At 46.3% G+C, this 23235-nt stretch overlaps 1 protein-coding gene across 4 annotated transcripts in view; it reads right to left on the bottom strand.

The window, feature by feature from the left end:
• Window positions 1–853: 853 nt before the first annotated feature.
• Window positions 854–23235, bottom strand: part of Shisa6 (shisa family member 6) — a 304390-nt gene continuing 282008 nt past the window's right edge. For 2 of the 4 annotated variants that reach the window (XM_085695114.2, XM_048448730.3), the window contains 3 exons: window positions 20050–20106; window positions 15525–15677; window positions 854–13608 (listed from right to left, as the gene is read on the bottom strand). In XM_085695114.2, the coding sequence (XP_085551240.2) occupies window positions 13058–13608; window positions 15525–15677; window positions 20050–20106 (761 nt within the window). In that variant the 3' untranslated portion in view covers window positions 854–13057. The remainder of the gene's footprint in view (window positions 13609–15524; window positions 15678–20049; window positions 20107–23235) is intronic. The other 2 variants (XM_085695113.2, XM_085695115.2) reach the window with 1 other exon arrangement.

Raw genomic sequence — 23235 nt, 5'->3', positions numbered from 1 at the left:
GTTTCTTTGGTCTGTTCTGAGTCATGTGTCTATAGTGACATGTTAAGATCAGAGCTTGTGACAAGGAGATGCTGGGGACACAGGGCAGCAACAAGGACAACATGCCACAAGGAACCAGATGTCTGTGCATCATGTCTTTCCTTCCCATCTTCTCTTGTTCTCCTTTGAAGATTATGCTTTTAATTTAGGAAAGCTTTATCTTCTCACCTATCAACCACACTGGAGGATTTCTTAGCTCCATGGCAGAGTGAGCTTCCAGGAAGTCTTCAGAACAAAATTCCTTTTCCCACCCAGCTCCCAAGCCAGGCGGTTTTGTGTACATAATCATATAGCAAGCAAGGAAAACGTAGTCTACCATCAATAAACACCTTCATTTCTTCCTCCCAGCCGCTCTCCTTTTCAGGCTTTCTCTAGAATAAGAAGCCATATGGTGATTTCTCTACCTTAATGATTAAATGCAGCCATGACTGTTAGCTTCCAAATTACTACAGCACTCAAGTTTCTTCCACTCCCTAACTCAGGCTTTTCTTAGGCTAGATGGCCATGCCAGGGAAGGGGACACACTCCCTCCACTCTCTCTTCTGTCAGAATACTCTCCCCAGCCTCCATGTTCAGCAGGCTGCCCTTGGAGATGCACTGTCTGCAATGTCATAGCTGATTAACCTCAGACAAACATCAGAATCTGGTTGTTTTCTAGGAAGCCAGACTTTCAACAATTTGCAAAAATGCAAAACAATTTTGAACTTCTGGATAATTTGCTTTTTGAAATTGTAGTCATTTCCACAAGACTATGCTATTCATGGTAACACATCGTTGCTGCATTGTTATTGTAAAATGAACTAATAAATACATGTTTCTTTTCGCTTGTCTTTATTGGCAGATCAAAATCATACATCCTTATGTGGTACAGTGTAATGTGTAATAGCCTAGTACATTTACATTTATATATTGCGTGTTGACAAAAGGGTGCTTCGGTTCTGTCATCACAAGCATTATCCATTTCTTTGGGATGAGGACATTTAAAACCTTCTCTTGAAGCTAGTTTGAATTATGCATTACAATATTGCTAACTATAATCACACTTCTGTGTAATAGAACACCAGACAGACTTGTTCCTCCCATCTGGTTGTGACTTTTATAAATAAAATTTAAATGTTCTGCATTTTAATCTTGAATATTAATAATTGTATACAGTGTGTGCTAAAGAAGCGAAAGCTCAATATGGTCTTTAATCCTCTTTAGGAGTATAACAAAGTCCTGAAACAAAACAATACGACAACAGCTGTTGAAAGACTTTGGGCTTCAAGATACGCATGGGCCAACTTTGGACTAATGGAAGCAACTCCAGTCGCACAGGTATGCAGGTTTCCATTTTTCTGTGTGGCAGGACTCTGCTGTTGTAAGCTCTGAGATGCCCCCTGGAGACATGTTTAGAAATCCCAGACAGGAAAGTGAGGGCTCAGTGACAGAGTCCGGAAGCAAAGCTTTGTGCAGTCCTAGCTTGCAACAATTTATGTGCGCACATCTTTGCACTACATGGACATTGGACACTGATCAGAAGTTTGCTTCCCAGAAGTACACTCTGCCTGCAGATCTGCTAATCTGTTTGGAAAGTTCTGGTTTCCACTCCCCCCTTCTCCTGTCATTTAAAGTTCACCTGTGATGGATGAGCATGGTGGGAAGTCTCTGAACGATTTGCCCTATCTTTTCAGTGATCTGCCCGGGATTCCCCCTTCCTCCCCCCGAAGTGTGAAAAGGGTTTTCTCTCTGTCTTGTATAACTACATATGTTCCTTTCACACCTTATGTGTTCTCTACTCTGTGACTTATTGTGAAACATCAGCCTTCCCCTAGTTTGTCTCATTGGTACTCAACAGTCAGCTTTTAAATGTTAAAAACAAGCCTTTCTCTCTCCTTTCTACTGTGAGGCTCTTGAAAGTACACGGAAGTCTCTGCACTTTGGGACTGAAAGGGTCTCCTTTGACAGTCAAGTTTGCAAGGACTTCATGGTCTCAGTACCTTTTCTCCAAAGGAAGAGTAAAGGATGGTACAGCTGTGGTTGACCCAGTTTGGAGGGAGATGGACGAAGGAAGGAAAGAGCGCTACTGTAGTTTAAAGTCATCGCCCTTTGGTAGGGAGTATTTTAACATGACCCCACAGAATCTACTGTATGCATGTCATGTTCACTGTCTTCTCCAGACTACCGGGATAGAACTGAAGATCAGGTACTCTTTGATGGGATATTTTCTCAACAATCGAAGGATGCCCCTCTATATCTGCTCAGTGTGGGTTTGCAACTCTCCCCCGTTTCACTTCCTGAAGCATCCTCAGGGATGTATGCTTGCAGTTATTTTTTGAGTAAGTGATGCAGGTGTCCCCTTCTGTGGTACCAAGGATAGACACTTGACACAATGTGTAGTAGATTTTATTTCCCAAAGGCAGGCATAGCAATAGCTTCCACCAACACGTTTTCCTTGAGTAACCCTTCCTTCGCGCCATAGCCTGTGTTCTGTGACCACAACTCACCAGTGTGTGACTCACGGAGAATATTATGTGACTTCTGAGAGTACATCATATAAAGGGACAGACGTACTGCCAGGTTCATCCTCTTACCGTGACCGTGTTCATTTCACCTGCCTGCATCCTCACTGCACACTTGCCATCAGGACTCAGCTGCCAGGCTGTGAGGAAGCCTTTGTGCAGAGGACCCTTGTCACCAGGCTAGATGGTAAGCCTCTGTTGAGGTTTAGCTGACAGCTAGCCCTAACAGCTGGACAGGTGAGAGAGGAAGGCTTTATAATTCTTCCAGTCCTTCACCATCTGCCGTAAGGGACGCAGAGCAGAATCATGCTAACAATAACAGGCAGCTGCCACTAATTTTAGGACATTTAAGGGCTGGGGTTGTAGTTCAGAGGTCACATCCTTGCCTGGCATGTGGCCTTGGTTTCGCTCCTCAGTGTAAAAAGAGGGGGGGTGGAGACTTTGATTTGAAATCATGGGAAATGGGCACACTAAGTGAGTCATAGAGCCTTTTGTGCTTCCGCCCAGCAATTTTGGAATTTAGAGACAGAATTTGAGTCAGTTAGTCGTAAGTGCTGGCCAGGAAAGGGGGCTGAGGCTTAATTACTGAAGATATCATTTCGGCTTAGAATAACCATTTGAGAAAAGAGCCATATGCAAGAAAAATTGGAAATTTGTGGAGTTGGGGAGACAAGAGTGCTTGGACTGGAAGTGGGAGGAAGGATGCTGTCATGGGCTGAATGGAGGAAAGTTCTAGCATTTATGAGGTTTTATGCCTAGTGTTTTATGAGCAGTTTTTATAGCCTATGTTGATAATAAATAGTGATAAAATTCTCATTATTTGCCTCAACTAATTTGAGTAATTTTTTTTTTATTTCTTACTGTCAAATGACTCCTGAATAAGACATTCAGAAACCAAGTTGGAATAAAATTGGACCAAACTCTGGATGTAGTAAATCAGATACAGAGAACTATGTCTGCCTTTAAAATACTCTGAGGGTTTTGTTATAGTAACGGAAGGCGTAGTTGCCTCTGTAAATACCCAGCCCTTATCCCACAGCACAGTGTGCCCACCACGGCGGTCTTCAGTGCTACTTGCTCCATGTTTTCCACTCTCTGTCTTCCTAGAACACAGTAGAATCTACGTCTTGGCTCTGTTATGGTGGGGTAGGACCATATAGCCAGTCCCAGACAAAAAGACATGAGTGGAAATGAGACATGTCACTCTAGATTGCCACTTAATAGTCTTTACTAGACCTAGTTTTTTTCTTTGCCCTGTGACAAGAAATGGTGTTGGTAGTGGCTGCCCCATCTATTTCTGGGCTCTGATTAAGGCTGAGAAAGCACTGCAGAAGCCCAGTGGCAGAGGGGGGTGAAAATTATCCGATGGTGTTTGCAGTAAGTTTCAGCAATACTGCTTCAGCATTGCCAGCCCTCTTGGAGTCTTCTCCTCACGCGCTATGACTGGAATTCTCCAAGAAGCCCTCCTGGGCTGTCCTTTCTCTCTTCACAATGACTGCCACCCTACTTCCCAAGAAACACAAGAGGAACAGGTCCTACGGGTCCCAGCCTTCCTCCTATGCCTGTGTCTACACCCGCATCCCTGGCCTTCTTTCTGCATCTCACACATTGTCATATGTGGGTGATCCTGAAGCTTCCTATTTAGCTTTACAAGGCTGTCTTGAAAAGTCAACACAGTTTCTCTTATTTTAAACTTTCTATGGGTAGTTGGTACACCGAGCCTCAGTTTTTTCTCCATTTCTTGAACAGTTGTCTCTTCAAAGTTCATTTTCATTTTGATTTGTTCACTGAAGTTGGTTCCCTAAAATCATCCTGCTACATAAACCAAGGTCACCCTGGACCCCAGAACTAAACGCCATTCTTTTCAAGTGGTCATATACGTTCAAAGCTGATACAGGAAAAGTCAAAATGGCCTGCTTCTCAATATTGAACATATATAGAGTCACGTGGGGGATCTTGTTTCATACAAATCCTTGGGACCTACCACCAGGAATTTTGACGGGAAAAGGCTGGCATGAGTTCTAGGTATACACATTCTATTGTGGGCCTGGGGATACTGATGGGCCCCACTTAGAGGAACAATGGGGTTTTGTTTTCTAAAAGTCTAAAGTGGAGTCCAGTATGTGGGCCAAGATTCTTTATGGAGAAAAGAACATCGTTGCCATGACTGCTATGACAGACTCATGGAAATAGCTCTCTATGTGACCCAAAGGAGAGACTTCAAAAGCCACTCATGGAGAATGAGAGTTTAAGACTCTCGGCATGCCACAGCGGCTATTGTCACTGGAACTTAGATTTGGAACTGGGATTAAGGCTGGAGGTTAAATGGCCAAAACAACACCTTCTCCTTGTGTTTCTAAACCACAGCTAAGCTTGCTTTCTAAGACTGAGTGATAGAGTGAGCTCAAGGATAGGCTGGGTAACTTAGTGAGATCCTTTCTCAAAATAAAAATGAAAAAGGTATGGGGGGCTGTGACATGGTGTGACACTGTTGGCTTAGCATTAGGATGAACCTTAGTTCAGCGTCCAGTACCGCCAATGACAATGACATAAAGTTTAAGTCAAACAAAAGAGACTTTTTTCCCTCAAAGTCTTATTTAATATCACCATCCTTGGCTGCCATCATTTTGATATAAGGGGCAGATATGCTAACAAGATGAAGATCCTGTCTAGTAAGTATTATGAGCTCTCTCCTCTCTGTCTGTCTGTCTGTCTCTCTCCTCTTTCACTCTCCCCTTCACTAATTACCATTTCCTGAAAAGTTTAAGTGAAGCTATAGAAATAGAGAATAATGTGATAAAAAGGCATTTCAGAGTGATTGACTGGCTTATAGAATCTCTGGTTTTGGTTTAAATAAGAAAACTGAGCTTTAAAGAGGCTGAGAGATGTAATCCTAGCACTCAGGAAGTCCAGACAGGAAGAATCCAAGTTCAGTCAGTGGACTGCTGGCGAGTTCCATGCTTGTCTGCCTTGGGCCACAGCATGACACTGTAATGAAAGGAAGGAAAGAAGGGAGGCAGGCAGGAAGGAAGGATGGATGGAAAAAAGAAAGAGAGGTCAGGCTTTGAATGTGTTTTTTAATTGTAATCCATATTGTTTTTGTTTGTTCAATAAGGGAGGTCTCCTGAAAGTTTCTTTTGAAGACTATCTATTAGTATAATTTAGTCATTATTTGTAAGCATTAAGGTTAAATTTAAGTTTTAAGAAATCCTCCAATCAAGAAATTTGTCTTCATCATTTCCTCTTAGTGATGAATGTAGACTCCAAGGGTTTCTATATGCGTGATGTGCCGGTGCGTGTGTGCACTTGCTATGAGTAGTCCTGCATTGGAGAGACCAGCTTAGAAAAGACATGGCTCTTCAATGGTGAGCGCCATGATGTGTGGACCTATTCTGGAGTATGTGTTATCATGTGTAGGAAAAGTTACCAATGCTGTGCTGACTTCAAGAGAACAAAGCCCCTTGGAAATAGAGAATAAGAGGACTTCCTTGAAGGACTGAGGGTTGACACTATGGGCACTGTGCATGATAACTAAATGCCCTATCATCAATGAGGTATGGCCTTAGCCAATTAATTAATCAATTAGTTAATTGATTAATTATTACTCACTATTGAGATGACTTAGGTTGAGACGTCTCAAGTAGCTCAGGCTGTCTTTGAACTCACTTCTGATCCTCTTGCTCCAGCTTTCTGAGTACTTGAGATTTGTTGACCTGTACCACGAAGTCTGGTTTAGGATTTAAAATATCAGCTCAGTGCCTCCAATAAGAAGGATTTGATTACAGGAGCATTGAAGGTTGGGAAGAGAGTATGCTGAACCTTGGGTTCTAGAAACTACAGAGACACTGCCCCGTGGGGGTAGGATAAATGCTCTCCTGGGCAGAATTTTGTTTGTTCGGCCTGTTTCTAGGTTCTGGTGATCAACAAATAACCTTAGCAACAACGTGAGCGTAGGCCAAAGAAAATAATATCAAAGCCACATCCAGAGAAAGAGAGCCTGGAACAAAGCTGCAAATCTGAATCAGTTTTCATTGTGCAGCTTTTGATGTTCTGGGTTAAGTGTCATGGATCTTTAGCCACCTTTAATCTGCTCAGCCATGGCAACTAATGCGAAAATAAATCTGAGACCCAATATCTAAGAATAATGGCGCTGGAGGAGATGTGTTTAGACAGTGCTGGAAAATTCAGCTCTGCTCTCAGGTGGCACAGAATCCTGGGTTTACCTCTCCGTTCCTCTTTCCCATTTTATAAAAGTTTGTTTTGTGTACTATACCATAGGACAGTTGTACATCTGCACTTTGGTGATTTCCATTAATTTATGTAGTTCCACAAACACCACCAAAATATAGATTTGATTTGTTGGTTTTTGTTCTGTTTTGTTTTGTTTTTTTGAGACAACATTTTGGTATGTAGGCCAGGTTGGTATCAAACACATAATCCTCGTGCGTCATTCTCCTGAGTTCCAGGATTACAGATGTGTACCACTGAGCTTGGCCACATCTGCTTTGAGATCATCCTATCACACCTAAAGTTCCCTAGCAACTGTCTGTGGTCAATCCTTGTTCCCTCTCTTGACCACAGTGATCTCCTGTATCTTTCCTTGCTTTTTGGCACGACCTTGGTTTTAACTCTATAAGCATGCAGCTACTTTAAGACACACAGGTTATGTTGAAACAGCTTTATTCTTTTAATCCATAAATATCTGTTACTGACAAAAGTGGAAAAAAATCCTTAAGACTAAATCTCACTAAAGCAATCTCTGTGTACAGTACATGTAGGGTGTGCTTTGACAGCGAAGGAGAATGATGAGATTTGTACAGAAGCAGTAACTGGGGGCACTGCTCATTGGGAAGGGTTCATGTGAGTGATGGAGAAACTGCAGAGGTACGGATAGAAAGGTACTTTTCATAATGCTTCCATATAATAAACATAGAATCCATAAATCCAGCTAACGAGTAAAAATGTTCCTTAACCCCCCCTTAGGAAATTGTGTTCCCCAACTAAAAATGTTACAGTAAGAATTGCCTTTTATTAGAGAATTTCAAGAATTCTTTACTACAAAACATCTAGTTGAGTTTACAGGATTAGAGATGTCTTTGGCCACTACGAAGCAAATGAATGGGTCCTCTTGATGGAGTGGCATTTGAGGGTCGTTGGAGGGCTGGCAGCAAAGCTGAGCAGGGTCTTCTCCTCCCACACAAGGGAGGCTGTCAAGCAAACACACAGCATTATTTTTCTGAATGATGGAAGGTTAATTAATGTGTTTGCGATTTACAAGACGGGTTAGACGATGGGGACTTGGAATTTCCATTGGTGCTTCACAAGCCTTCATGGGGAGGAGGATAGTATCACAAAGAGGGGCCACAAAGATACTGGGATGGGGTGAGAACCCGTCTCCCAGCAACCCAGGTGGTGATGCCTCGTCCTTTGCTGTTGGGATGGAGTTTCAGCATCCTGACGTGGTCTTCAGGATGCACGCTGTGGCATGGGGTATAATGGCACCCCTTGTCACACAGAGCCTCTGCCAAGCGTGCTCCTTTGAGACATGGAACGAATATCTCATCTGACCTTAAATACAAACTCTGTGCCCAAATGTCACGATCAGACATCTAGACCCTTTTCTTTCAGCTTGTCCCCTCTCTGAAAGTAGAGTTCCCTCCCTCCAGCTATAAGGACATCAGAAATGAAAACTCCGAACTCAGAATGTCGCAGCAACAGACACTCAGGTGGTTTAGGTATGTTTATATGAGAGGCTTCTGAGACACACGGTTGGCAACCTGTTGAGTGGTCAGGCCTTAACTTTCAGAAACAAGAGTATCCATGTGTGGCTGAGTCCATTGGTTCCTTCCACCCAGCATCTGGCGAGGAGTCTGGTGACTGTCTAGGGCTTCTGAGGATGCTGCCACAGGGTAGGCAGAGCATGATGGGTGCAGCTCAGTTCAAGTGGGGATGAATGTAGAAAAGGGAAAGGAATGTAGAAATGAAGAAAGAGAATGAAAACCCTAGAGCTGAATGAAACTTTGGGGACTCATCTAGTCAAAACCCCTCATTTTATTGGTGGGGAAACTGAGGCACTGAACTGGAATGTGACTTGCCCATTAGTCACATGGCAAGATGTAGACAAAAGCCAGACCTAGAAGCCATGTTTCTGGAGCCTTGATTCCCCCCGCCCCCGCCTCCTCTCTCTCTGATATGCCACTTTCCAAAATCAAAGAGAGGGGTCAGAAAGATTTTGTCTTTCATGTTAAACCTAGCATCAAAATGCATCACTTATAAAAATAACTCCTACGTCCTGAAAATACTTCGTTAAAGCACAGCAAGCCTCCTGGAAACATTTCACAGTTCCTCAGATTCAGAGAGGATGGCAAGGGAATGTGTGTGGGAGCTAAAGTGCTGGCTCCTCTCAGAGCAGGCGCCTTCTAGGGCCCAAATGATGGGCAGCCCTTTCAAACTATGATACTGGGTCCAGTCCACAGACATCTGTGGAAGGAATGAGAGCTGAAGAAGATGACAGCTAAGAGCTCTCCCAAGGCAATGGATTGAGTTTGGTGGCAGCGATGTTGGGATGACTGCTCCTCCATCCTTGAAGACTTACGAGTCATGTCTTTGGATGAAGGGAAAGCTGTGATGTTCACTAGAAGAAGGTGTTGGAACAGAACAAGAGCTACAGGCATCAAAGGGGATGGATCTTTGGCCAGCGCAGAAGACTCTGGACAAGCAGCAGTCTGAGTCAAGAGCTTCTTGAATCTGGTAGCTGCAGGAATCAAAGCTGATCTTTTGGCCATGGTACCTCTGATCAGGCAGCTCTCTCCCTTCCCTTTCGGAGATCAGAGGGATGGGGGAGCCCCAGGGCTTCACCCCTTGGGGCATCATTTTCCATGTGAGGAAGTGTAACAAGCCAACGAGGCAAACGAAGGACTCAAAGAATGTCAAGAATCCTCCACAGTTTACATCAAGAGCTCCAATTGTCAAAACTAGAGATTTCAGCAGGTCCAGGCGAATGAAACTAGGACTGGAGGAAGGTTGATGAGTGGAGAGGGAAATGGCGGGAAGGCCAGAGGAAACTGGCTTTAAAGGCTAGGAGTGAGAGAGGAAAGAAAGGGAGAGATTTTAGCTGGGGAAAGGACTGGAGCTTCTTAAGGGAAACACATTGCCTAAGAAACTGGGGGAATTCTGAAGATCAAAGTCCAGTTAGGAGGTTAAGGAATTTTGTGGCTCACGAATAGGTGGAATCATGAGTTCACTGGAGGAAGTGGGAAAGGAACACTGAAAGGACAGGGGTGGTGAGAAGCCTTCAGGAAGAACACTTGGGGCAAATAAGACCTGGACACACCCAGTCTAGGGCAGTAGAGACATGCACAAAGGAACAAAACAGACAGAGGGAAATCTTGAGTTTCCTTTGCTTGGAATATGAGTGTTTATCATGAGGGAGCCATGACCCTTCTACGTGTGACAGAGAACACCAGCCTGCTTGGGCTAGAAACAGTGACATCTGGGTTCCAGCCCCAGACACTCTCAAGTGAGTTCATATAGCCAAATGGCTCGCTGTTTCTGGAGTGATGGGTGAGTTGACGGGATCTAGTGGTTTTCCCTTCTCACCGAGGGATAAGCTCCACCAATCCCGATGAGTGCCTGAAACCACACATAGTACGAGGCTCTCTATGTGTTTTATGTTTTCTTCATACACATACACATACAATAAAGTTTGATTTGTAAATTAGGCACAGCAAGAGATTGACAATAAAATAGGACAAGTTATAAGAATATACCGTAATAAAAGCTATGCGATTGTGGACTCTCAAAAGGGTTATGACAAATGTTACTATTTCTGGATCATGGTTGACTATAGGTAATTTAAACGAGTCATGCAAAACTGGAGGAGGGGTTGTGTATTTCCATGTCGTAGTTAAGACACAGTTTTCCGGAGTTTGGAGTAGGGAACTGGATCAGACTAGTCTGTAGACTTCTGTCTCTGTTACTATGCCTCTCCTTCCGAGCATGAAGCCGAAGATAAAGCCTTCGGGAGAAGCAAGCGTTCTGACGTAACCGATGTCAGTTATTTTATACCAGAAGATGGTAAGGCAGGGATGAGAAATCATTTGAAATCAACTAATAAGTTTGAAAAAACAACCCCTGAGACAGACAGGCAGACAGAGAGGAAGATAGACAGACAGACGCTTTTGCCAGCGCCAAGGTGGGGAAAGAGCCTGGGGTAAGATTTTGTTCCCCAAGGTGTAGAGAATTAAATAGCCATCTGGAAGATTCTCCAGGGGATGTCCAGACACCTGGGAGGGGATTCTCGCCTACCACAATCTCAACCTTTCGGCTCTCCACCAGCACACAGCCTTTAAAGGGGCTAGCTAAGGGTCAGAGAGTTACAGGGTCCTGGGCTGGGAGCCAGTTGTAGGACATGCCTTTGCTTCTGGAAGCGAGCCACTCTCTATTGGAGTGAGCTCTTCTCTTCCCGTGAGCCTTACCTTCTGCAACCAAAGCTCATAGACCCATGGGAACCAGCCCTTAGGAAGGTTTATGTGTTTGTAGGGAGGAAAGAGCAGGGACCAGGGAACTCCTGGCCCCATGGTCCCAGAGGTACCCAGGCAGTGGGGAAGCTAAGGCCTGTCTTTGGAAACTCCAGCTTCCATCCTTCCGGGTTCTGAAGAACACTCCTGCTCTCACAGAGGGGACATTATGGGGAAGGGTGTAGGAAAACTTACAGCTCTTCAAAGCAGTAAGGGGAAGCAGCCCACGGACTTCTTCATGAAGAAGAAGTAGACTTGGCTAGATTAAAAATGACCAGGACAGATACAAATTTCTTACCACCTTGCTTTTTAAGGGCAATATCCATGCAGAACTGAGGGGACATAAAATCTGACTTTTGGACGTTGCTGTTGGAGTCTGGTAAGCGATGGTTCTGCTTCTTAGGTCACTCCACCAGCAGTCTTGGGCTGATTCTCCCCAGTCCCAGACCAGAAAGGGGCCCTGACCCTTGGGGGTGGGGCGAACTCCTCCTAATCATGGAGGAGCGGGATTACTCTCATTTATAGTTTCCCAGTAGTTGGTCACACATTGTCCACCTTCAGACTGGAGGCAAAGAGGGGGCTGAGGTGGGCGGGCAGTGGAGCTGCCAGGAGCCCCTACCATGTGCCCAAGTACCCCTGCAAGGAGGAGGGGTTGATGTGGCCCCAGAACAACATCCTGGGACACCATTATATTTATTTGCATCTGTCAATGGGTCTTGATTCCTTGGATCCACTGGTTTGAGGAAAGTAACGGAGCTGCAGGGGGTGAGGTGGGGAGGTAGGTGGGAGAGGGAACACAGGAAGAGAGAATGAGTTCTAAACAGAAAAAGGTTGCGGAGGGGGCGCGGTGCGGGGGGGGGGATGGTGGAAAGGCGTGCACAGGATCCGGCATGACCACGTCAGAGAGCTCCTGCCTGTTCACCGGCTAAGCTGCTTCTGTCTGGAAACTTTTTCCATCCTGCCTGAGGCTCATGGGTGGGGGACAGACAGAGCCCTAGAAAATGGGAATGGTGAGCCCCTGAGATCCTGGGCATCACAGTGGCCCTCCCCACCCTAGCTCTCTGCCTGCTGCAGGTGCCTCCTGGGAGCAGAGCGCGGGTGAAGAAGGCAGGCCTGAGAGGAGGTCCTAGTTCAGACCCAGTGGCCTGGAGGGAGTGGGGAGACGATCAAATGGCTGCCAAGGCACTTCTAAAGTCCTGGCAACCCATCGCTACTCCTCTCTGGGGGGCAAGAGCTAAAAAGCCCCAGGGAGGTTTGAGGAGAAACAGTGAAGGCTGGGAGAGCACAGCCCCCACAGTACAGAGGCAGCGGCAACCAAGCAGCTAAAGGAAGAGGACCCTTCCTGTTTGGGGGCTGCAGGGCTCAGCGAGGGAGGGGCCGCTCGGTAGAGACCAGAGTTCCAGCAGGCAGAAGAGAAACGTATTGTGCTTATGGACACAGCAGCTCTCTGGCTGAGAGCGAGCAGGCAGTTTTTAGGCACTAAGAGATTTCTGTGATGCGGTTCTAGATACAGGAAGGAGACCGAGTAGCCTATTCGGTCAGCCCACTGACTGCACCCGCTGGCCGGCCGGCTGGCTGTTCAAACTCAGGCAGCTTCGGATTTACCTTCGCGGGGAGGGTCCACCGGCTGGAAGAACCTGCGATTGAGTCTCCAGGAAGGGATGGGGGCGGGGGCGGGGGCGGGGGCGGGGACTGAGGGAGTGGCGCGGGTGGTAGGAAAGACTGGGGCCTTACCACTCTTCTCATTCGCAACGGGGAGGATTCTACTGGGAGAGAAAGAGCTCTATAGCCTGGGTCTGTGCTTGTTGGACCAGGCATTTGGCGCCATGTCCCTGGGGGGTATGGCTTTCTGGACAAAGGCAGCCCACCCCCAGTTCCAATAGGGGGAACCGGGGAGGGGAGGAGAGGAGAGCAAGGCTGGACTCTGTGCTCCTCATCCCTGCCCTGCTCTGCTCTGTCCTGCCCTCGCTCTGCCAAGCAGCCCGGCCACGCTGCCGGTCACACGGTCACTTCGGTCTTGCTGGCTGTGTAGCAGGTGTGATGGCCCGGGATATAGTGCAGTTGCTCCACCGTGTTGTGTCTGCGGGAAGCAAAGGCATGGCGCTTGGCTGCCGTCTGGCTCTGGCCCAGGGTGGCATAGGAGTTATTGGAGGCACTGGGATGGGAGTGCATCTTGGTCATACGGTAGCGGTCCAGCACTGGCGTGGACACAAAGACGTCCGTGTGCGAGATGGCCCGCGACAGCGATTGCTCTGGGAAGGCCGTCCGCTCTGGAGACAGCAACGGGTCCTGGGAGTGCAGGCGCTCTGTGGAGAGCAGCTGTTCATCAGACAAGATTCGGTCATAGGGCATGCCAAATTCATCAGGCAAGCCCCGCTGTGGGGACAGGACCCTGTCCTGGGACATGGCCCTGATGGGCCTGCGTGGCCGTTCTCGAGGCAGCGGCTTCTGTTGAGACATCTGGATGACGTTGAGGGGGAGGGTGCCACGGGCTGCGAGGTCTGGAAGGTGCCTCCGCCTCATGTAATACTCATCAGCTTCCTTGTCAGCTGTAAGACAAGAGAGAGAAGGAAGTAGGGAGATGGGGCAGCCTCAGGGAGTAAGGTAGGTAGGTGTGCGCGCGCGAGCACCTCTTCCTCAACCACAGACCTGGAGATCTTCAAGGATAACCAGACCAAAAGCCTTTTGTTAGGAGAGTAGGTGAGGGGTGGGGGCAGGGCTTCGACAGGTGACCTTAACTCCCTCCTCCACTGCACACACAAAGGAATCCTTAAGGGCTTGTGAAAGGTGGGTTCTGATTCAGGGGCACTAACTGCTTGCACCCCAGGGTCTGTATCTCCAGTGGGCCCTCAGATTCTGTTTCTTTTTCAGAAACCACCTTGGGGAACAGTTAAATGACTTCCCAACCCAGCTCACGGTGGAGCTGATGGCAAGCCCAAGGCATTCCTGTGGCTTGCCTGCTGCATCTACTGCATGTGGTTCTGAAGAAGAATGGTTCCTGGTTTTGCTAAAATGCCCAGGTAGAGTTGACAGCCTTCAGATGATATCTATAGCACTACTTTATGAAAACTGGGCACGGAATCAGGTTTTGTTAGAATAAAATAGGATGTGCGTCTAGGATGAAGCGTTTGTGGAACGCTTCACTGGTAACCTAGGAACCTAGTAACACCTTCTCTGGAGTAACAACCAATGTACAGGAAACCAGCACATGGGCATCCAGCCCCCACAGCCATATCATCAGCCTACACTTACTCCCTGTGCCCACCAGGCAGCAGGCTGTAGCAAAATTGTGTGTGCATCTTGCTTAGATGCTCGGAGCTCCTGTCCTAGTATGCTCTTCCAGAATTGCACTATGGATCCTTGACCTTTTCCAGGGCACATGCAAGGCTGCATTGTCCCAGATTTCAGTAAGGAGGCCTCCTCCAGACAGCTTTTGGGACTCATTGCCTAGTATGGGAAGCTACTTGCCCCTCAGTGGGCTCAGGGTTGGTGTGGGGACTGTCCTGCCAACTGAACCCCATTCTTTCATTGCCGAGCATCCATTAGACCTCTCAGATGGTCAGAGATGCTCCCGTGTTGCCAAAGAAACTCAGCATTTCTCTGTAAATGGCTGAGATGGACTTGGGCTGAGCCTCTATCACAGTGAGGCACCCTGAAACTTGAAGTACATGCCCACTCAGCTATGGAACACGCTAACTGAAGTTGGGCAGCCATCAAACATGACTTATAGGACTGGAGATGTAGGTCAGGGGTCAAATGCTTGCCTAGAATATACAGGGCCCTGTGTAGTATCCCCAATTCACAAACACTCACTCACACACACAAGCATGCACGAACGCACACACACACACACACACACAAACACACCAGTGCACACACACATACATGGGCAGGGGGTATTGACTCATTCATAGGGTAATGAGAGGAAGTTATAAGGATCGAGTCAGGGAAGAAAAATGTTCCTAAATGTACTTTCTTGACATTTGAATGCATTAAACCTATCAATGCCAATAGCCATTTCAGACTCACACAGCAGAGGGGAATCCCTGGATAAACTAGACCTAAGTTATAAAATGGAAGTAAGAACTTAAGAAGTGTGGAGGCTCAGGTCCTTGGGATGGTCTTGGCTGGGTTAGAATGGTTCTTTGGGCCCTTGGTACCTCTTTCTCAAGGAATGACACACAGGAAGGCCCATGGCTTAAAACAGGCCAGTGGCAAGCTGGTACATGAGTGGTAAATACAGCTTATAGAGGAGGGGGGCCTCAGGGTCCTACAGCATCATTCTTAACTAGGACAGGGGACCAGAAGAAAGAGTTCTGTTTATTTCTTCATCCTATATACAACCCATTCCTTGTTCTTGGGATGCTACACCTGGTCCCCTGGGTATGGGACAAGAGAGCGATACGGAGGAGGATGACTTGGGGACCTGGGAGACGGACCTCAACCCCAGGCAGCCTTGACTTACTTAGCCTCTTCAGAGATGAGTACTTGCTCGGATTGGTCTTCACAGCAGATTCGTATGATGGAGGCAAGTGGGCTAAGTTCTGGAAAGAACGTGAGAAGGACAGATCGTAGGGTTCGGTGGCCGACGTCAGGATGTTGTTCATCCGGGGCTTCTCTGCAAAGGAAGGGCATGGCATTAGCGAACATAAAGGTGGAAATAGCTGAGGCCAGGGTGTTCAAGTTTCCTCTCCCTGTTATGCTCCATCCCGGACTAAAGACCCCTTCCTGCTTTCTTGTGCTAGGACCCAGGAGGAAGTGCTAAGACTCAATGTGTGCGTGTGTGTGTGTGTGTGTGTGTGTGTGTGTGGTCTGTCCCTGCTCTCTTTCCTTTTGTCAACAATTCTGAGGGAAGGAACCATCTTAGCTTCCTCTGGCTACCATGACTACTGATCAGTCCCTGAGGATTCAACTCGGACACTCAACAACTTTCTCCGGGTACATCACTGGTCTGTCTGATGAAAACTGACCCAGGTGCAATGAAAGAGCATTGTCCTGGCTAGCCTTTTGTCAACTTGACACAAGGTAGAGTAACATGGGAAGAGAGACTAAAATTCAGAAGGTGCCTGAGGGCAAGTCTGTGGGGTGTTTTTTCTTTTCTTTCTTTCTTTCTTTTTTTTTTTTTTTGATTGGTGATTGATGTAGGAGGGTCTGTCTCACTGGGAGCAGTGCCCTCTTTGGGTCTATCGCCCTAGATGGTATAGGAAAGCAGGTTGAGCAAGCCACGAAAGAGCAAGCCAGTAAACCCAGTAAGTAGTACTCCTCATTGGCTTCTGCTTCTGTTCTTGCTCCAGATTTCCCATCTACTTCCTGTCCTGACTTCCTTCAGTGAGGGGCTATGATGTGGAAGTGTAAGCTAAACGAACCCTTTCCTTCCCCACTTTTTTTTGTTTGTGGTGTTTTATCTCAGCAATAGGAATCCCAACTAAGACTACATGGATCATAAAAGCATCCATGTCTACATGGATGTAGCTGTAGGCTGACCCATTCTGCTAGTTGGTCAGTCTGACTTTAGAGCAACTCTGGTGCCCAGGGAGGAGCTGGAGACAGAACCCAACTCCATTGTAGTTTCAATCCACATTCAACCCATGATGCCATGCATCTTTGGGGCAGCCCCCTTGGGCCTCTCTATGCTCCACACTTGACAAGCCTCTGTGAGCCACACAGCCACGGTTACTTACTTTAAGCCCCTTCTCAGAGACTGTCTTAGTAATTTCTAAGCCCGCAGAAGGAAAAACTTGAGCAAAATCTGTTTATCATGTCCTTCCTCTTTTCTCTCATTTTCCCTGAGATAGACCCCAAGATTCCAAAGTTAGCAGAGACACAACGGAGTGTGGTTCATTGTCAGGCCCAGGGAAAGAGTCAAGGAAGGAGAGGGTAAACAGCTGATGCTGGTATACTCATGCTGAGTGGGCTGTGGAGCAAAGATTAGGATAAGCATAAGAGAGGAGAAAGGATGAGGGAGGAAGCAGGGAGCATGGGGGTCTGAAGGGAATGGAGGTCCGGGGGAAGGAGACACAATGCCTTAATGCTTGATTGACATGAGAGGAGGAGCCATAAAAAGAAGTCAACAGTTGGTTTCCAGGGAGATAGTGATACCATTCCCAGAAATGATGTAGCGAGAAAATAGGAGTCTGTCTGTACCATTCATCCATCCTCTTTGTCTGGGACTCCTTAAAGCCAAAGATGTTCTAAGAAGCGCAGGTTCCAAGTTGGGATAGATGTTATGGTTTTCTATACCTCTTGGCAGAAAGCATTACACTATAGACCACAAGAATCCCATTGTCCCTAAGCTGTATCCAAGGATTGCCCCAGGCATGGGAACTCCTGGCTTCTCTCTTTCCATGCCTGCATTGTCACCCCCAGAACTGGGGATTGAGCCAGGGGATTTCAGCCAATAAGCTGGTGTTTGCGCCAGCTTCGTGCATATGTGAGGGGGTGAGGGATGCTCTGTATCCCAAGAGATCAGAACATGCTGTACGGAGAGAGCCTCCCTGGCATGGGCCAGGACACATGCCAGGAGGTAGAGTGGGCACGGAATGGAGAGCGCTGCTCCCTTGGTTAATTACCAGCAATCCGCACTTGTTTCTTCACTTCTCCCCACGCTGGAGAAGAACAGGGCTCCCTCTGCTTCTTGGCACCTTACTCCCACTGAGGTCATCGCTCAGTATCCCCCTCCAAACGTGATAGATCCACATAATGTCATCTACTGCTTATCCTGAAATTCCCACTGAGTCAAGACCGCCTTGCCTTTTGTGCTAACTGTGTTTGCCTGAGCTCCCTACTCCCCCGATTAAGCTTGTCTCCTATTGAGATGCTTTATTTGTCCTCTATCACATTTTCCCTTAACTAAAGGCTGGTGACTGTGACTTCATTCTGTTTTGCCAATCCTCAATGATACCTGCTCTTCCATCTACCGTCTCCCTTCTGTCGGTTACACTCCGCTTCGTATCTCACTGGTCTTTAATGCTTTGACATGACTTGGTCTTGTTCATCTCAAGTGACCTTAGAGATCTTTGCACCAGTAGGCCTGCTTTCTAATTTCCCTGTCTCTCTCATGTTGCATGGCCCAAACTCAGGATCTAGTTAGTGCCCTTTGGTTGATCCTATAGATGTAGGCCCTTCCTGCTCCCCTAATTGTTCTACTAATTCCTTGACGGGAAAGGGTACCACCAAAGAAAGGAATGCAGGCAAGCTCTACTTAACTGTGTCGCAAGCTGCCTAAGGACAGGAACGGGGGCCTCTCTATCCCAATTCCTTATACCAGCTGGAAGAGAGAGAGAAGACAGGAAGAGGAGGAGTAGGGAACAGCCCTTCTGTTTGTACTCAAGAGTCTATGCTTGTACTGGCTCTTGCTCAGGAGGCTCAGCTCAGTGGTTGTTCATTCCAGAACGTTACTGAACAAGTGGGGGCTTTCCTTGTCTGCCTTTTCTGGCTTCTCTTCCCACTTCCTAATCATGACAGCATACCCCCAGCTCTTCCTCTGCCTTCTGCTTTCCTTTTTCAGAATTCTTGCATGGATATCCCCTACTTTCAAATCTTCTGTTACTTCCTTAACGATTACTAAGTACATCTTAGCTCCAACTTTAAGCTACCTATGGGATGTTTTTCTTGTATCTTCTACAGTCATAGCAAATTCTGTAAGTTCAGATTCAAATTCCCTATCACCAATTCCATTCCTGCCCGCTGACTGTTTTTCTTATTCCTTGGATAGAATCCACAGCCAAGCCTCCACTCTTCCAAATACTCTTGGATCTCCATTCCAGTCTTTATTGGTTCTCATCGAGGTATAAATTTTGAGTGACAACATTTTCTCAATTCTTACTTCAATGTGTTCCAGCTCTCAGTCTTCCTTATTGTCCCCACCATCAGTGTTACAGCTGGCATCACCCTCTTTAACTAATCCCTACAATTTCTCAGTTCTTCGTTTTCTTAGATGTTACACCCAGAAACATCCAATTATGGTCCTGCTCTCATGACAGGTGTCCCACAGCACTGGAAGGGTATATCGAAACACCCCATTCCCTCTTCCTCATCCAGATGTGCTCCACTTCGGTGCTAAGGTGCTGTGCTATATGACTTGAGAGTAGTAATCCCATTGCCAGGTGAGTTGCTCAGTTTATCTTATTTTTCTCTTGAAATATGGAGGGTAAACACTGGTCTTGTGCATGTGAGGCAAATGTGCTACCACTAACCTATACCCCTAGGTTTTGTTTTTGTTTTGAGACACTAGCTCACTGAGTTCTCCAGGTTGGCCTTGAACTAACTCTATCCCAAACAGGTCTTGAGTTTGCAATCCTCCTGAATCATTTTCCTTAGTACATGAGGTTGTAAGTCTAAGTCTGTACACCATCAGACATGACTTTGGGTTTATCTTTGTGTTGAGTGTGCCTCTTGGGAAACATCTATTGGTTATAATTATTAAATTATTAAACTTTTAATGAAGAGACAAAAATGATGGACAGGTCACAGTTTATACTGCTGTCCTATGTTCCACTGAGTTTTGAGAGAGACTCCAAATTGTTTTTATTTGGGTTTCCAGATGTTGAGATGTGGTCTTCTGGGAGGACATTAGAACCTGACAGGGCAAGGTGGCCCTGCTACACACACGGTTTCTTTGCTAACACCCCTCTGATGGACAACTGCCAACTTCTTCTCTGTCCAGAGAATAAAGCCCAACCAAGTCTTGTTTCATTTGCAAATGATCCAGAGTGGCTCTGGGCAAAGGAGAATATTAATCTGCTTGCTACAAACAGATGGAATCTGTGAACCCAAGGAGTGACAGAGAGTGCGTATTAAATTGGTTGGGAAAGGGTCTCCCACTCTGATGTCAAAGACAAACACACCCAGGGGACAATGGTCTCAAAGGAAGAGGGAAGCTGTGTGGCCTGGAGAAGGGCAGGGGCATGGTTCCACCGCCTTCTCCTCTCCTTAGAATGGAGCCACTTGGCATGCAGGTGGGATGCAGGGCGCGCTCAATCAGCTCTCACCGTGCGTAGGGGTCTGGGTAGCACTGCTTAAGATCGGATGGTTATACTGGCGATCACCTGAAAGTCACAGAAAAGACATTTGACAGGAAGTCAGGAGTGCGGTTGGCTCTTCAACACCGCAGCAGTTCTCTTCACTTGTCTCTGTTTTTCTCACTCAAAGGAAGCCTTTCTAAAAGGCTTGCAGCAATCTACCAGGCTCATAACACTCTTCCTGCTGTTTCAGGCTCCCTCTAACTGCATCAGGCTTCTTCGGTCACTATAGTGACACCCCCTCCAACACACACACACACACACACACACACACACACACACACACACACACAGAGAGAGAGAGAGAGAGAGAGAGAGAGAGAGAGAGAGAGAGAGAGATCTTGCTGAGTAGCCATAGAGGCTATGCTAGAGTTCTCATGAGGGAGGGTGGGGGAGTATTTTACAAGGACACATACAAGATGCAGCCCACTGCAAAGGGAAAGTGGTTTCTTCTTTTCCTATATACAGGTCTGACGGCATCTGAGATGCAGAAATCTGTTCGGCTCTGTTCCGTGCCTAAGTTCTGGTGTCCTGGGTTCTTGGCTAACTGACACAGCCCGGTAGCTCAAAAGCAAGCCCTCTATTCATCATGCAGAAGCCCACTTAGATTGAATGAACAATAAAATCAATAGAGCCAAGCTGCCAATACTCAGAGTTCAGGGTATTCCAAGGGTTTCTAAAATGGTTTGAATGAAGATTTGGCTTGCGTCTGAAGTATACCCCAGCACTGTGATATTGCTTTACCACAACATTATAGTCTTGCTTTTCACTGGTACATGCATCCGATTTTAGCCGAAACAAGAGGGAGGAAAGCCATGAGATCTTGGCGCTATTTTCCCTGAATTATGCATCATAGCCCTCCTGTCTTTGCAGAGCTGGGGTGATGGCCTCCATCTCTGTGCATCTTATTGAAAATGTCTTTCCTACCCCTGGCCTCATCCTCTAGATTCTTCACTCTTTTCCCTTTCCTTCTTTCTGGATATCAGGGGCTCTGCTGGGCTCAGATGTCTTCATGAAGACTCAGGCTTTGGTTTATAACTTTCACCTTCTTCCCTAAAAGGATCACTTCCAAATCAGCATGTGCAGCCTGAGGGATAGATCTTCAACTACACATGCACCCCTTCTAGCTCCTTGAAACCTCTTCCCTTCCCAAAGTGACTTTGTAATCTTATTCTCCAAAGCGCAAGTTCCAGCCCATGACACTGATGTCCCATGAGCTTGGAATTCCCAATGTCAGTCATCTTAGCAATTCTCTTTCATCCTCCATAACCAATAAAACTCAAAGCCTTCTACAATAATCTCCTGGATCCAGGCCCATAAGTTATTTTTTTTTTTAACGATGGTTTCTCTTCTGCTATTTCTAAGACAAATTGTCCTCTTTCCTCCTAACACACCACAATTCCAGAATGGTTCAGTGATTGCTTAGTTCCTCTATTGAATCTGGATCCTTCAAATAGACCTACTGATTATTCAGTTAGGGCGGGGGCTTGGGCAGCAGGCTAGTGTTCTTCTTAGTGACCCTTCATGAGAAAGACTAAGTTACAGCCAGAAAAGAAACTATGTCAAAAGTTGAATTCATTCTGCATTAAACCTGAATTTAAGCAATGAGATAAAATTCCTCTTCATATGTTAGAAAAAAGGGGGGGAGGACAAAAAAAGAAGGGGAGGAGGGAGTTGAGGCGGGGAGGAGAGAGAGAGAGTAGAGAGGACTGTATGGGGATTCCGTGAGGTTAGAATTCAGGAGGCTGAGGCAGGTGGGGAGGGTTTGAGGCCAGCCTGGGCTACATAATGAAAAACCTTATCAAAATGGCGAGGGGACAGAGAAGGGGTCAACTTTTGTTCTTTCTTTGCTTGTGTGGTTTATTTTCTCATTTTAAATCCATGTACCAATATCAAGGAATAGAGTCCAGATTGGATGGATGGAGTGGCAGTTGGTGACATTTTGAATCTTCCATCTTCGAGTCCCTGTGATAGGAGGGAGGGCGCTGGATACCTGAGATTTAGGGACTCATTTCTCATAGCCAGATACACTTCATGACTTGTGTTAAATTCAGGTCATTTTTTTTTATTTTTAAATTTGTTCTGTAATTTTTTTAAAATTTATAAAAGTTTATTAATTTATAAAAGTTTCCATTTCCGCTCCTCCTCCCAACACCCTCCCACTCCCCCCACTCCCTCTCCTCCTCTCTCTCCATCCCTAACAGCAGTCAGGCTTTCCTGCCCTGTGGGAAGTTCAAGTTCCTCCCCCCTCCCTCCAGGTCCAGGAAGGTGAGCATTCAAACAGACTGGATCCCAAAAATCCAGTATATGCAGAGGAAACAAGTCCCAGTGTCATTGTCAATGGCTTTTCAGAGAGACCCCGTGCCAGTCACATTCAGAGAACTCGGCCACATTCAGAGAATCTGGTTGGATCACGTGCTCGTTCAGTCCCTCTTTCTGTAATTTTAATTAATTACTGTACTTAGTTGGGCGCACCGTATACTATTTAAAGGCGCATATACAACGTGAACTGACCAAACCAGATGAATTAGCATGTCCATGTCGCTGTTTTATGTCTGAGAGCTTTAGGTTCATCTCTTCCACTTAGTCATAAAATACAGAACAGGCCTTGAGCACGGCACTCGCCACCCCCACCTGTGATGTGGAGCCCCAGAACTTAACCAGCTTCTTTTTGCTTGTCTTGCTCCCCCACATACTTCCCAGCTTCTAGAAATCACTATTCCATATTCAGATCAACTGTTTTGGCATCCGCACACAGGAAGAACACACCGTAATCTGTCTTTCTCAGCTGACATATTTCACTTAACATAATGTCCTCTAGGTCCGTTTATTCTCACATGCATCTGTTTTCTTGACTAATCCTTAAAACGATATCGACTAGGGAGTGGAGTCAAATGAATTTATACTATTGGCCTGTCATAGGCAGACACTATATGAAACTCCCCAAACTGTAATCTTTACTGCATCAGTAAAAGATGACATCAAAATCAGCTAAATGACTTGACTTGAGATACATTTGGCGTTTTGCTCCTTGTTTAAGACTCACTGAAAGTATTTTTTTTTAATATTTGCTCTTTTATAGTCTGTGCTGGCATTAAGGAATCGCCTTTCAAATGAAGTACAGAAATGAAAATTAAACTGCCCTAAAATAACCAC

This window comes from Myodes glareolus, chromosome 9 (genome assembly GCF_982192425.1).
Source record: "Myodes glareolus chromosome 9, mMyoGla1.1, whole genome shotgun sequence".
Classification (NCBI taxonomy): Eukaryota; Metazoa; Chordata; class Mammalia; order Rodentia; family Cricetidae; genus Myodes; species Myodes glareolus.
Note: the sequence above shows the minus strand (reverse complement) of the source record. Positions and strands in the feature narration are given on the sequence as shown.